Consider the following 13,094-nt stretch of genomic DNA (forward strand, 5'->3'; position numbering starts at 1 on the left):
GACTGGGCTGTAGAGCCAGCCGAGCCGAGAGCGTGTGGACGCCATCCATTGCTCCCCACTGACTGGGTCCGGGATTTGACCGCTGGCAGGAGCTGCTGGGCGTGGGCAACAAACACAAGGACCGGAGGAGGAGCGAGCCCGCCCACCACGCACGTCCGGTTCGGGCCCGTGATACGGACAGGAGACCGACCGAGTCTACTCATCATACCCCGTCCGTCCATTCTGCGCCGGACAACTCCGCTCGCTCGCTCGCTCGCGGGCTCCACTGCCAGCTCTGCCTTAAATCCCCTTCCTGTCTTCTCCCACAGGAACGAGCAAGCAAACAAACAAACGCATCACCCACCCCCCGCCCCCTCACCACTCCACCAGCAAGCACAAGCACAAGCAGGGCACCACCGCAGGCAGAAGAGAGGAGAGGGAGCAAGAGCCCAGCAGAAGCATACATACTCTTCAACCAAGGCAAGGCAAGACAAGGTAGGTTTCACCCTTCCTCTCTCTGCATAAACGGAAACAATCGGTCGATTCTTCCCCGGTTCTTGTGATTATTCAGTAGCACATGTGAAGCCAACTGGTTTGATTTGCGTTCAGAGGATGAGCGAGGAGGCGGAGGGGAGGGGGGCGAGGCCCGGCGTGCTCAAGGTGGTGGTGGCGCAGGGGACCAACCTCGCCATCAGGGACTTCACCTCCAGCGACCCCTACGTCGTCGTCCGCCTCGCAGACAAGGTCAGTAGCAGCCAACTCTGTTGCTTGAGTTGAGCGCCTACTCAACAGTACATGGACTCTAGTGCCTTCTGTTTGCTCGATTCACCTCTTTTACAGATGAGATAGTCCAAGCACGTGCTTTCTCTTGGGTCCAACGTTGAAGTTGAACATTGTTTTGGTTGGCCTGTCGGTCGGCATGTTATACTTAATTCTGCGCCCTTGTGTTAAACCATTCTTACACATAATTTCACTATCTATACAAGTAAAAGCAAAGAATCTTGTGAAGAGAGTGGCAAGTGTGTTTATCAATCTTAAATAAATCCAACTGCCCGCCTAAAGCGAAACATTTTGTCAAAAGTTTTATTCTTAATAATGCGGTTTACGACTCAAATCCCCTTCTTTTTTACCAGCCAATTCAACTTTCGGTTTTTCAGACATCGTACGCTGCCAAATCCACTCGCGCATTTGTTAATCATGTAATAACGACGACATTCACGCCACACGCATGTTTATCTGTCTTCGTGGGTGGCACCTTTGAATTTGATTGAAGCGAATTTTCTTCATCCTTTATCAATGCCAATGCTCACTTGTTTATTCCCTTCATCTCCAAAGCGTTTTCGCTTCAACTTGGGTCTGTCTCTTTTCCTTTTTACCAAATTTATTATTCGTTTTGACCACATGTCCACATTTCAAATTTTCTAAGAAAAAGTATAGTTCAAAAGCAAGAGTGTGAGATTATGATGAGAAAACCCTAAACTGCTGACACTGAATACTCAATGATGTCAGCAAACAAGAAAAGTTCTTAACTTGCAAGAGGCTCATTGAATGGTTTTATACTTATCTATGTATACTGCTGCCGGTCATATATAAAAACTGAGAGCTCTCAGTCGCCACTCAATAGTGCTATATACGTATGTTACAAGAATATCTCACTTTGACCTAGTAATTTGGTTTGGTACGTGTGAAATCTATCAAGCAAGTGTGCATTTCTTTATGGGTGGACAATGTCCTTTGTCGACCTCTAATACCGTTCGTTATTCGTTACTTTTTTACCCGCAGAGTGCAAAGACAAAAGTCATCAACAGTTGCCTCAATCCAGTTTGGAACGAAGAGATGGTCTTCTCCGTCAGGGAACCTCTAGGGATCATCAAATTTGTAAGTTGCCATGTTTCTTTGGCCCATCGGTTTCCTTTTCGAATAAAAGAACCTGACTAGTATGATTGCGTTTGACATGCCTTCGGCTTCCTGGAAGCATGTTTCAGCTCTGAATAAGCATCATATATATGTTTCTTTTTTCTATTAGCAAGTCTTTCTCGTTTGTCGGCATCTTCATGAAGACAAAAAGTCTAGCATATATTGCTTGTATAAGACATACATGAAGTGTGAACAGACCAATGCTTACTAACAACTAATAGTCCACAAGCATATGCAGTCCCATAAATTAATCCCGTATGGTGTCAAAGAAAATTGGAGGTCCAGTCAAAGAATAGAGAGCATGTGGCCTTAATTTTTCTTGTGGCCTCTTCCCCTTATAAGCTGAGACTTTCCTTTGACCCTCGTTTGAGCGTGTGGCGTATTTTCTTTGCTGCTGAACATTTTTTTGCCAGTACAATTGATGGAACCACATGTATTTTGGTCAAATGTCACAAAGTTAAACTAGACAATCCTGTCTAGACCTCTCGCTGGGTATTCCTCTCCCATTTTATGGATTCTAACCAACTAGATAGTAGGGATGAAAACGGAGCGGAAACGGACGGAACTGAGTGCTACCACATTTGTTTTCATATATTTTTGCAGAAGCGGAAACAGATACAGAAACACCGGAAATGAATACGGAAACAAATACTACCGGAAACGGACACGGAACGGATACAAAGCGGACACAGAAACAGAAATGGACGTTGACCGGAACCTAAAAACCCTTGAATCATAGAGAAACCCACAAAACACAAACAAAATTAATTGTTAACATGGCTACAAAATAATATCATTATGTTAGCAACTTAGCGTAGTATTGTAGTAGTAGTGGACAATTGTGTATAGGGTCAAGCTGAGTACATGTGTGGTAGTAGAAGTTGGGCTCAAATGATCCATTCTACTCATTGTATAATTGTGTGTTGTTTGGTGGTTGGACTACAAAGCAGCCATAGGTCTATAGTAAAAACAGAAATTTCATATTCGCGAAAACGGAAAGTTCCGTTTCCATGCCTGTCCCACCGGAAAACACCGTTCCGTTTTTGTTTCCGTTTCCGCATAAAAAATTCCACTTCCACTTCCGTTTTGCAAATTTCCGTTTCCGTTTTCATATTTCCTCTCCGTTTCCATTTTTCCTCCGGAAAAACGGAAAGTTTCCACTCCATTTTCATCCCTACTAGATAGGTCTCTGGAGCATTGCGAGACGGATTTCAAGTAGACCTAGATGGTCAGTGTCTGGAGCTAGATACGGTTACTGGAGTGGCTCCTTGCAAATCCCTTGGTAAATTAGTAATGATTACCACCAGTAATTAGTACCCCCTCCGTTCCAAAATAATTGTCGTGATTTTAGTTCACACTACTGCAATGGAGGTGTGCGTGTGGCGACTTGCTTGTGCTGGGTATGCTAGAGATGTGTAGCATCATTGGGAGACATATCTTGAACCGTTGAGCCCGAGGTTTTACCAACCATTCCATTTTCAGTACAAGTTGCACAGCCGATGTTGATCGACAGTACGTTCAGCGTGAGTTCATCGGCATCTGTGATTCTGCATTGTTTTTCTGAGCAGATAGTTTTCCCCAAAACATCATTTTCGAGCTTCGTCATCATCAGGCATAACGACAGCGACAGTGGCCTGACAAAGAAATGTCACCTACAGCAGCAGCCCAGCTACCGAAACTTTTCTTCAGACACTTCTTGCTAGCTTGTGAACCAAATACCATCAGAGTTAACAAAACCTTAAGGCTACTTTGAACTGACATTACAACCTTCTTGGCCTGGTCGACTGAACAACCGTGCGTGATCCCGTTGGTATTGGCAGGAGGTGTTCGACCGGGACCGGTTCAAGTACGACGACAAGATGGGCCACGCCTTCATCGACCTGCAGCCGGTGGCGGCCGCGACGAAGCTGCGGCGCGCGCTCAAGCTCACCACGGGGGAGACCAGGCTCCGGAAGGTGGCGCCGACCGCCGACAACTGCCTGCTCTCCGACAGCTTCGTGACCTACGCCGACGGCGAGATCGTGCTCGACTCCCGGCTGCGGCTGCGCGACGTCGAGTCCGGGGAGCTCTTCGTGACCGTCAAGTGGATCGACGCCGGCGCCACGTGACGCAGCTGCCGCAGGTAGATCAGACGGCGATGACGATGGTGTAGGACTGTAGGGAGCTGTTGCATGTCTGTGTGAGTGTGCTGCTGTTACTGTCTGTTATGTATCTGAAGTTTTCAGGCAGTTCTTAACGGAACAATTTTTTCTTAGATATAAGGAGGATACGGGACCTCTTTTTTTTTTCTAGAGATAAGGGCATAAGGCACCCACTAGCCGGTAAGCGCTTACGAATGACCATCCACAACACCTTAATTTTAGGAGGCACACGAGCCTTCCAAACTTGTTTGAACCTCGAGAGCGATGCCCTTCATTAGCTTAGCATAGAGCGATTTGATTGAGAAATTCCCAGAGGCAGAGCTGTTGGCAATAAGCCACGGCGACTGCGTCGGGTGTGCGTGTGTGTGCGCGCATGGGACACGTCGGGTGCGTGGTATGCGTGTGTGTGTCTGGCCATGGTCCGACTAGTTCACAGTCTGGGCATAGTCTGGCCTGTGTCCGACTAGTGTACAGGACAGGTCTGAGTTGCGTGTGTGCGTGCGTAGATAGAGCAAGGGTGCGGGCGTGTGTGTGTCCGTGTCTGTTGTGGGCTCGGCGCGATCCCCGTGCGTCGTGGGAACGGCCAGAGCGGGCCGGATCAAGCGCTTGGACTGGGTGGGAGCATGGGTCGTGCCCACTACTGGCCCTGGGTATAAGACCCCTATGGAGCTCGTTGTAATGGGTGTGTCTCGAGTCGTTGCTTGTAATATTGCCCGTTGTGGCAGCGGCGTTCGTGCGCCGGGTAAAACACCACTGCGTCTCCTGTGTCCTTCCTGTTCCTCCTTTCTTCCTCGTGTCGTTCGAGCGCATCAGAGAGAGTAGAAGAGCGCTACGGAGAGAGACAGAGTTAGGGGCTAGGGTAGACACCAACAATTGGTATCAGAGCTTCGGTTGCGAGGTGAGCACCGGCGGGCATGTCACTCGTCCCGTACGGTGGCGGCGGCGCGATGTCGCTGCAAGTTCCACCATTGATGCCGACGAACTACGCGTCCTGGGCCATCAAGGTTGAGGCGATCCTTAATGCTCAGGGACTGTGGTGTGCGATGGCACCGGCGGAGGGCGCGGCGGTCGACACTGGCAAGAGGAAGACGACGCGGGTGGCGATGCTGGGCGCGCTGTCGGAGGACCTGCTGATGCGACGAAGCCAACCGCGAAGGAGGTATGGGACTCCCTCAAGGTTCGCTTCGTCGGTGCTGATCGAGTGCGGGCGGCGCGGCTCGCGACTCTCCGAGGTGAGTTTGACCGCCCGCGGATGGAGTACGGTGACGACCTCGACGCATACGCATGCAAGGTGAACGACATGGCAGCGAGGTACGTGCAGCTCGGGTCCACACTGGACGAGGCCGCCATGGTGAAGAAGCTGCTCGACACAGTGTCAGATCAGCTATACACAGTGGTCGCCGGCATCGAGCAGTTCTGCAATATGGAGGAGATGGCGTTCGAGGAGGCCGTCGGGCGTCTGAAGGCCTTCGAGGAGCAGACGAGGCGGCGCGTGCAGGCCGGCGGCGAGTGCGCGGGCGAACAGCTCATGATGACGGCTGCCCAGTGGGCGGCGCGGCATCGACAGCAGGGTGGCGCGGCTTCGGCGACCACGACGACGACGGAGCAGCAAGCACGGCTTCAAGCGACGGAGGGAAGTGGCGAGGACGCTGCTACAACCGCGGCGAGCGCGGGCAATTCCGGCGTGAGTGCCCGAAGCCGTGGAAGGCATGTTGGGGATCGTTGCAGAAATTTAAAATTTTCTACGCATCACCAAGATCCATCTATGGAGTTTACTAGCAACGAGAGGGAAGGAGTGCATCTACATACCCTTGTAGATCGCGAGCGGAAGCGTTCAAGTGAACGGGGTTGATGGAGTCGTACTCGTCGTGATCCAAATCACCGATGACCGAGCGCCGAACGGACGGCACCTCCGCGTTCAACACACGTACGGAGCAGCGACGTCTCCTCCTTCTTGATCCAGCAAGGGGAAAGGAGAGGTTGATGGAGATCCAGCAGCACGACGGCGTGGTGGTGGAAGTAGCGGGGATCCCGGCAGGGCTTCGCCAAGCGCAAGCGGGAGGGAGAGGTGTCACGGGAGGGAGAGGGAGGCGCCAGGGGCTGTGGTGCGGCTGCCCTCCCTCCCCCTCCTATATATAGGCCCCCTAGGGGGGGGGGCGCCGGCCCTAGGAGATCTGATCTCCAAGGGGGGGCGGCGGCCAAGGGGGTGGCTTGCCCCCCAAGCCAAGTGGGGCGCCCCCCCACCCCTAGGGTTTCCAACCCTAGGCGCAGGGGAGGCCCAAGGGGGCGCACCAGCCCACAAGGGGCTGGTTCCCCTCCCACTTCAGCCCATGGGGCCCTCCGGGATAGGTGGCCCCACCCGGTGGACCCCCGGGACCCTTCCGGTGGTCCCGGTACAATACCGGTGACCCCCGAAACTTTCCCGGTGGCCGAAACTGGACTTCCTATATATAATTCTTTACCTCCGGACCATTCCGGAACTCCTCGTGACGTCCGGGATCTCATCCGGGACTCTGAACAACTTTCGGGTTACCGCATACTAGTATCTCTACAACCCTAGCGTCACCGAACCTTAAGTGTGTAGACCCTACGTGTTTGGGAGACATGCAGACATGACCGAGACGACTCTCCGGTCAATAACCAACAGCGGGATCTGGATACCCATGTTGGCTCCCACATGTTCCACGATGATCTCATCGGATAAACCACGATGTCGAGGATTCAATCAATCCCGTATACAATTCCCTTTGTCAATCGGTGCGTTACTTGCCCGAGACTCGATCGTCGGTATCCCAATACCTTGTTCAATCTCGTTACCGGCAAGTCACTTTACTCGTACCGTAATGCATGATCCCGTGGCTAACTCCTTAGTCACATTGAGCTCATTATGATGATGCATTACCGAGTGGGCCCAGAGATACCTCTCCGTCATACGGAGTGACAAATCCCAGTCTCGATCCGTGCCAACTCAACAGACACTTTTGGAGATACCCGTAGTGCACCTTTATAGTCACCCAGTTACGTTGTGACGTTTGGTACACCCAAAGCACTCCTACGGCATCCGGGAGTTGCACGATCTCATGGTCTAAGGAAATGATACTTGACACTGGAAAAGCTCTAGCAAACGAACTACACGATCTTTGTGCTATGCTTAGGATTGGGTCTTGTCCATCACATCATTCTCCTAATGATGTGATCCCGTTATCAATGACATCCAATGTCCATGGTCAGGAAACCCATAACCATCTATTGATCAACGAGCTAGTCAACTAGAGGCTTACTAGGGACATGTTGTGGTCTATGTATTCACACATGTATTATGATTTCCGGATAACACAATTATAGCATGAACAATAGACAATTATCATGAACAAGGAAATATAATAATAACCATTTTATTATTGCCTCTAGGGCATATTTCTAACAGTCTCCCACTTGCACTAGAGTCAATAATCTAATTACATTGTGATGAATCGAACACCCATAGAGTTGGTGTTGATCATGTTTTGCTCTAGGGAGAGGTTTAGTCAACGGATCTGCTACATTCAGGTCCGTATGTACTTTACAAATATCTATGTCTCCATTTTGAACACTTTCACGAATGGAGTTGAAGCGACGCTTGATATGCTTGGTCTTCCTGTGAAACCTGGGCTCCTTGGCAATGGCAATAGCTCCAGTGTTGTCACAGAAGAGAGTCATCGGGCCCGACGCATTGGGAATCACCCCTAGGTCGGTAATGAACTCCTTCATCCAGATTGCTTCTTGCGCTGCCTCTGAGGCCGCCATGTACTCCGCTTCACATGTAGATCCCGTCACGACGCTTTGCTTGCAACTGCACCAGCTTACTGCCCCTCCATTCAAAATATACACGTATCCGGTTTGTGACTTCGAGTCATCCAGATCTGTGTCGAAGCTAGCGTCGATGTAACCCTTTACGACGAGCTCTTCGTCACCTCCATAAACGAGAAACATATCCTTAGTCCTCTTCAGGTACTTTAGGATATTCTTGACCGCTGTCCAGTGTTCCATGCCAGGATTACTTTGGTACCCTCCTACCAAACTTACGGCAAGGTTTACATCAGGTCTGGTACACAGCATGGCATACATAATAGACCCTATGGCCGAGGCATAGGGGATGACACTCATCTTTTCTCTATCTTCTGCCGTGGTCGGGCATTGAGCCGTGCTCAATTGCACACCTTGCAATACAGGCAAGAACCCCTTCTTGGACTGATCCATATTGAACTTCTTCAATATCTTGTCAAGGTACGTACTCTGTGAAAGACCAATGAGGCGTCTTGATCTATCTCTATAGATCTTGATGCCTAATATATAAGCAGCTTCTCCAAGGTCCTTCATTGAAAAACACTTATTCAAGTAGGCCTTTATACTTTCCAAGAATTATATATCATTTCCCATCAATAGTATGTCATCCACATATAATAAGAGAAATGCTACAGAGCTCCCACTCACTTTCTTGTAAACACAGGCTTCTCCATAAGTCTGTGTAAACCCAAACGCTTTGATCATCTCATCAAATCGAATGTTCCAACTCCGAGATGCTTGCACCAGCCCATAGATGGAGCGCTGGAGCTTGCATACCTTGTTAGCATTCTTAGGATCGACAAAACCTTCCGGCTGCATCATATACAATTCTTCCTTAAGAAAACCGTTAAGGAATGCCGTTTTGACGTCCATTTGCCATATCTCATAATCATAGAATGCGGCAATTGCTAACATGATTCGGACGGACTTCAGCTTCGCTACGGGTGAGAAAGTCTCATCGTAGTCAACCCCTTGAACTTGTCGATAACCCTTAGCGACAAGTCGAGCCTTATAGATGGTCACATTACCATCCGCGTCTGTCTTCTTCTTAAAGATCCATTTATTTTCTATGGCTCGCCGATCATCGGGCAAGTCAGTCAAAGTCCATACTTCGTTTTCATACATGGATCCTATCTCGGATTTCATGGCTTCTAGCCATTTGTCGGAATCCGGGCCCGCCATCGCTTCTGCATAGTTCGAAGGTTCACCGTTGTCCAACAACATGATTTTCAGGACAGGGTTGCCGTACCACTCTGGTGCGGAACGTGTCCTTGTGGACCTACGAAGTTCAGCAGTAACTTGATCCGAAGCTTCATGATCATCATCATTAACTTCCTCCCCAGTCGGTGTAGGCACCACAGGAACATCTTCCCGCGCTGCGCTACTTTCCGGTTCGGAAGGGGTGACTATCACCTCATCAAGTTCCACTTTCCTCGCACTCACTTCTTTCGAGTGAAACTCTTTCTCCAGAAAGGACCCGTTCTTGGCAACAAAGATTTTGCCTTCGGATCTGAGGTAGAAGGTATACCCAATGGTTTCCTTAGGGTATCCTATGAAGACACATTTTTCCGACTTGGGTTCGAGCTTTTCAGGTTGAAGTTTCTTGACATAAGCATCGCATCCCCAAACTTTTAGAAACGACAGCTTAGGTTTCTTCCCAAACCATAATTCATACAGTGTCGTCTCAACGGATTTCGACGGAGCCCCATTTAAAGTGAATGCGGCAGTCTCTAAAGCATAGCCCCAAAATGAGAGCGGTAGATCGGTAAGAGACATCATGGATCGCACCATATCCAATAGGATGCGATTACGACGTTCGGACACACCAATTCGCTGAGGTGTTCCAGGCGGCGTGAGTTGTGAAACGATTCCACATTTTCTTAAGTGCGTACCAAATTCGTGACTTAAATATTCTCCCCCACGATCTGATCGTAAGAACTTTATTTTCCTGTCACGTTGATTCTCAACCTCACTCTGAAATTCTTTGAACTTTTCAAAGGTTTCAGACTTGTGTTTCATTAGGTAGACATACCCATATCTACTTAAGTCATCAGTGAGAGTGAGAACATAACGATAGCCACCGCGAGCCTCAACACTCATTGGACCGCACACATCAGTATGTATGATTTCCAATAAGTTGGTTGCTCGCTCCATTGTTCCGGAGAACGGAGTCTTGGTCATCTTACCCATGAGGCATGGTTCGCACGTGTCAAATGATTCGTAATCAAGAGACTCCAAAAGTCCATCTGCATGGAGCTTCTTCATGCGTTTGACACCAATGTGACCAAGGCAGCAGTGCCACAAGTATGTGGGACTATCATTATCAACTTTACATCTTTTGGTATTCACACTATGAATATGTGTAACATCACGTTCGAGATTCATTAAGAATAAACCATTGACCAGCGGGGCATGACCATAAAACATATCTCTCATATAAATAGAACAACCATTATTCTCGAATTTAAATGAGTAGCCATCTCGAATTAAACGAGATCCTGATACAATGTTCATGCTCAAAGCTGGCACTAAATAACAATTATTGAGGTTTAAAACTAATCCCGTAGGTAAATGCAGAGGCAGCGTGCCGACGGCGATCACATCGACCTTGGAACCATTCCCGACGCGCATCGTCACCTCGTCCTTCGCCAGTCTCCGCTTATTCCGCAGCTCCTGTTTTGAGTTACAAATATGAGCAACCGCACCGGTATCAAATACCCAGGAGCTACTACGAGTACTGGTAAGGTCCACATCAATTACATGTATATCACATATACCTTTGGTGTTGCCGGCCTTCTTGTCCGCTAAGTATTTGGGGCAGTTCCGCTTCCAGTGACCACTTCCCTTGCAATAAAAGCACTCAGTCTCAGGCTTGGGTCCATTCTTTGACTTCTTCCCGGCAACTGGCTTACCGGGCGCGGCAACTCCCTTGCCGTCCTTCTTGAAGTTCTTCTTACCCTTGCCTTTCTTGAACTTAGTGGTTTTATTCCCAATCAACACTTGATGTTCCTTTTTGATCTCCACCTCCGCTGATTTCAGCATTGAATATACCTCAGGAATGGTCTTTTCCATCCCCTGCATATTGAAGTTCATCACAAAGCTCTTGTAGCTTGGTGGAAGCGACTGAAGGATTCTGTCAATGACCGCGTCATCCGGGAGATTAACTCCCAGCTGAGACAAGCGGTTGTGTAACCCAGACATTTTGAGTATGTGCTCACTGACAGAACTATTTTCCTCCATTTTACAACTGAAGAACTTGTCGGAGACTTCATATCTCTCGACCCGCGCATGAGCTTGGAAAACCATTTTCAGCTCTTCGAACATCTCATATGCTCCATGTTTCTCAAAACGCTTTTGGAGCCCTGGTTCTAAGCTGTAAAGCATGCCGCACTGAACGAGGGAGTAATCATCAGCACGTGATTGCCAAGCGTTCATAACGTATTGGTTCTCTGGGATGGGTGCTTCACCTAGCGGTGCTTCTAGGACATAATCTTTCTTGGCAGCTATGAGGATGATCCTCAGGTTCCAGACCCAGTCCGTATAGTTGCTGCCATCATCTTTCAGCTTGGTTTTCTCTAGGAACGCGTTGGAGTTGAGGGCAACGTGGGCCATTTGATCTACAAGACATATTGTAAAGATTTTAGACTAAGTTCATGATAATTAAGTTCATCTAATCAAATTATTCAATGAACTCCCACTCAGATAGACATCCCTCCAGTCATCTAAGTGAAACATGATCCGAGTTAACTAGGTCGTGTCCGATCATCACGTGAGACGGACTAGTCAAGATCGGTGAACATCTTCATGTTGATCGTATCTTCTATACGACTCATGCTCGACCTTTCGGTCTTCCGTGTTCCGAGGCCATGTCTGTACATGCTAGGCTCGTCAAGTCAACCTAAGTGTATTGCGTGTGTTCCAAGGCCATGTCTGTACATGCTAGGCTCGTCAACACCCGTTGTATGCGAACGTTAGAATCTATCACACCCGATCATCACGTGGTGCTTCGAAACAACGAACCTTCGCAACGGTGCACAGTTAGGGGGAACACTTTCTTGAAATTATTATAAGGGATCATCTTACTTACTACCGTCGTTCTAAGCAAATAAGATGTAAAACATGATAAACATCACATGCAATCAAATAGTGACATGATATGGCCAATATCATTTTGCTCCTTTGATCTCCATCTTCGGGGCGCCATGATCATCTTCGTCACCGGCATGACACCATGATCTCCATCATCATGATCTCCATCATCGTGTCCTTATGAAGTTGTCACGCCAACGATTACTTCTACTTCTATGGCTAACGTGTTTAGCAATAAAGCAAAGTAATTTACATGGCGTTATTCAATGACACGCAGGTCATACAAAAAATAAAGACAACTCCTATGGCTCCTGCCGGTTGTCATACTCATCGACATGCAAGTCGTGATTCCTATTACAAGAACATGATCAATCTCATACATCACATATATCATTCATCACATCTTCTGGCCATATCACATCACAAGGCACATGCTGCAAAAACAAGTTAGACGTCCTCTAATTGTTGTTGCAAGTTTTTACGTGGCTTCTATAGGTTTCTAGCAAGAACGTTTCTTACCTACGTAAAACCACAACGTGATATGCCAATTTCTATTTACCCTTCATAAGGACCCTTTTCATCGAATCCGTTCCGACTAAAGTGGGAGAGACAGACACCCGCTAGCCACCTTATGAAACTAGTGCATGTCAGTCGGTGGAACCTGTCTCACGTAAGCGTACGTGTAAGGTCGGTCCGGGCCGCTTCATAACCCACAGGTCCCAGGATCGAAACCTGGCTCTGATACCACTGTTGGGGATCATTGCAGAAATTTAAAATTTTCTACGCATCACCAAGATCCATCTATGGAGTTTACTAGCAACGAGAGGGAAGGAGTGCATCTACATACCCTTGTAGATCGCGAGCGGAAGCGTTCAAGTGAGCGGGGTTGATGGAGTCGTACTCGTCGTGATCCAAATCACCGATGACCGAGCGCCGAACGGACGGCACCTCCGCGTTCAACACACGTACGGAGCAGCGACGTCTCCTCCTTCTTGATCCAGCAAGGGGAAAGGAGAGGTTGATGGAGATCCAGCAGCACGACGGCGTGGTGGTGGAAGTAGCGGGGATCCCGGCAGGGCTTCGCCAAGCGCAAGCGGGAGGGAGAGGTGTCACGGGAGGGAGAGGGAGGCGCCAGGGGCTGTG

The 13,094-nt window shown here is 48.8% G+C and overlaps 1 protein-coding gene across 1 annotated transcript; it reads left to right on the top strand.

Moving 5' to 3' along the window:
• Positions 1 to 298: 298 nt before the first annotated feature.
• LOC123120866 (protein C2-DOMAIN ABA-RELATED 11) lies at positions 299 to 4,187 on the top strand. Its single transcript, XM_044540845.1, has 4 exons — positions 299 to 474; positions 589 to 723; positions 1,762 to 1,857; positions 3,717 to 4,187. Exons 2-4 carry the CDS (start codon positions 592 to 594, stop codon positions 4,002 to 4,004), a joined length of 516 nt encoding a protein of 171 aa, XP_044396780.1. The 5' UTR covers positions 299 to 474; positions 589 to 591; the 3' UTR covers positions 4,005 to 4,187.
• The last annotated feature ends 8,907 nt before the right edge of the window (positions 4,188 to 13,094 follow it).

This window comes from Triticum aestivum, chromosome 5D (genome assembly GCF_018294505.1).
Source record: "Triticum aestivum cultivar Chinese Spring chromosome 5D, IWGSC CS RefSeq v2.1, whole genome shotgun sequence".
NCBI classification, from domain to species: Eukaryota; Viridiplantae; Streptophyta; class Magnoliopsida; order Poales; family Poaceae; genus Triticum; species Triticum aestivum.

Bases quoted from the DNA above. Each gene is read 5' to 3' on its own strand.
- LOC123120866 (XM_044540845.1), top strand. From the start codon at position 592: ATGAGCGAGGAGGCGGAGGGGAGGGGGGCGAGGCCCGGCGTGCTCAAG. The intron at 724-1,761 runs GTCAGTAGCAGC...TTTTACCCGCAG, and splicing joins TCGTCCGCCTCGCAGACAAG to AGTGCAAAGACAAAAGTCAT. The intron at 1,858-3,716 runs GTAAGTTGCCAT...TGGTATTGGCAG, and splicing joins CTCTAGGGATCATCAAATTT to GAGGTGTTCGACCGGGACCG.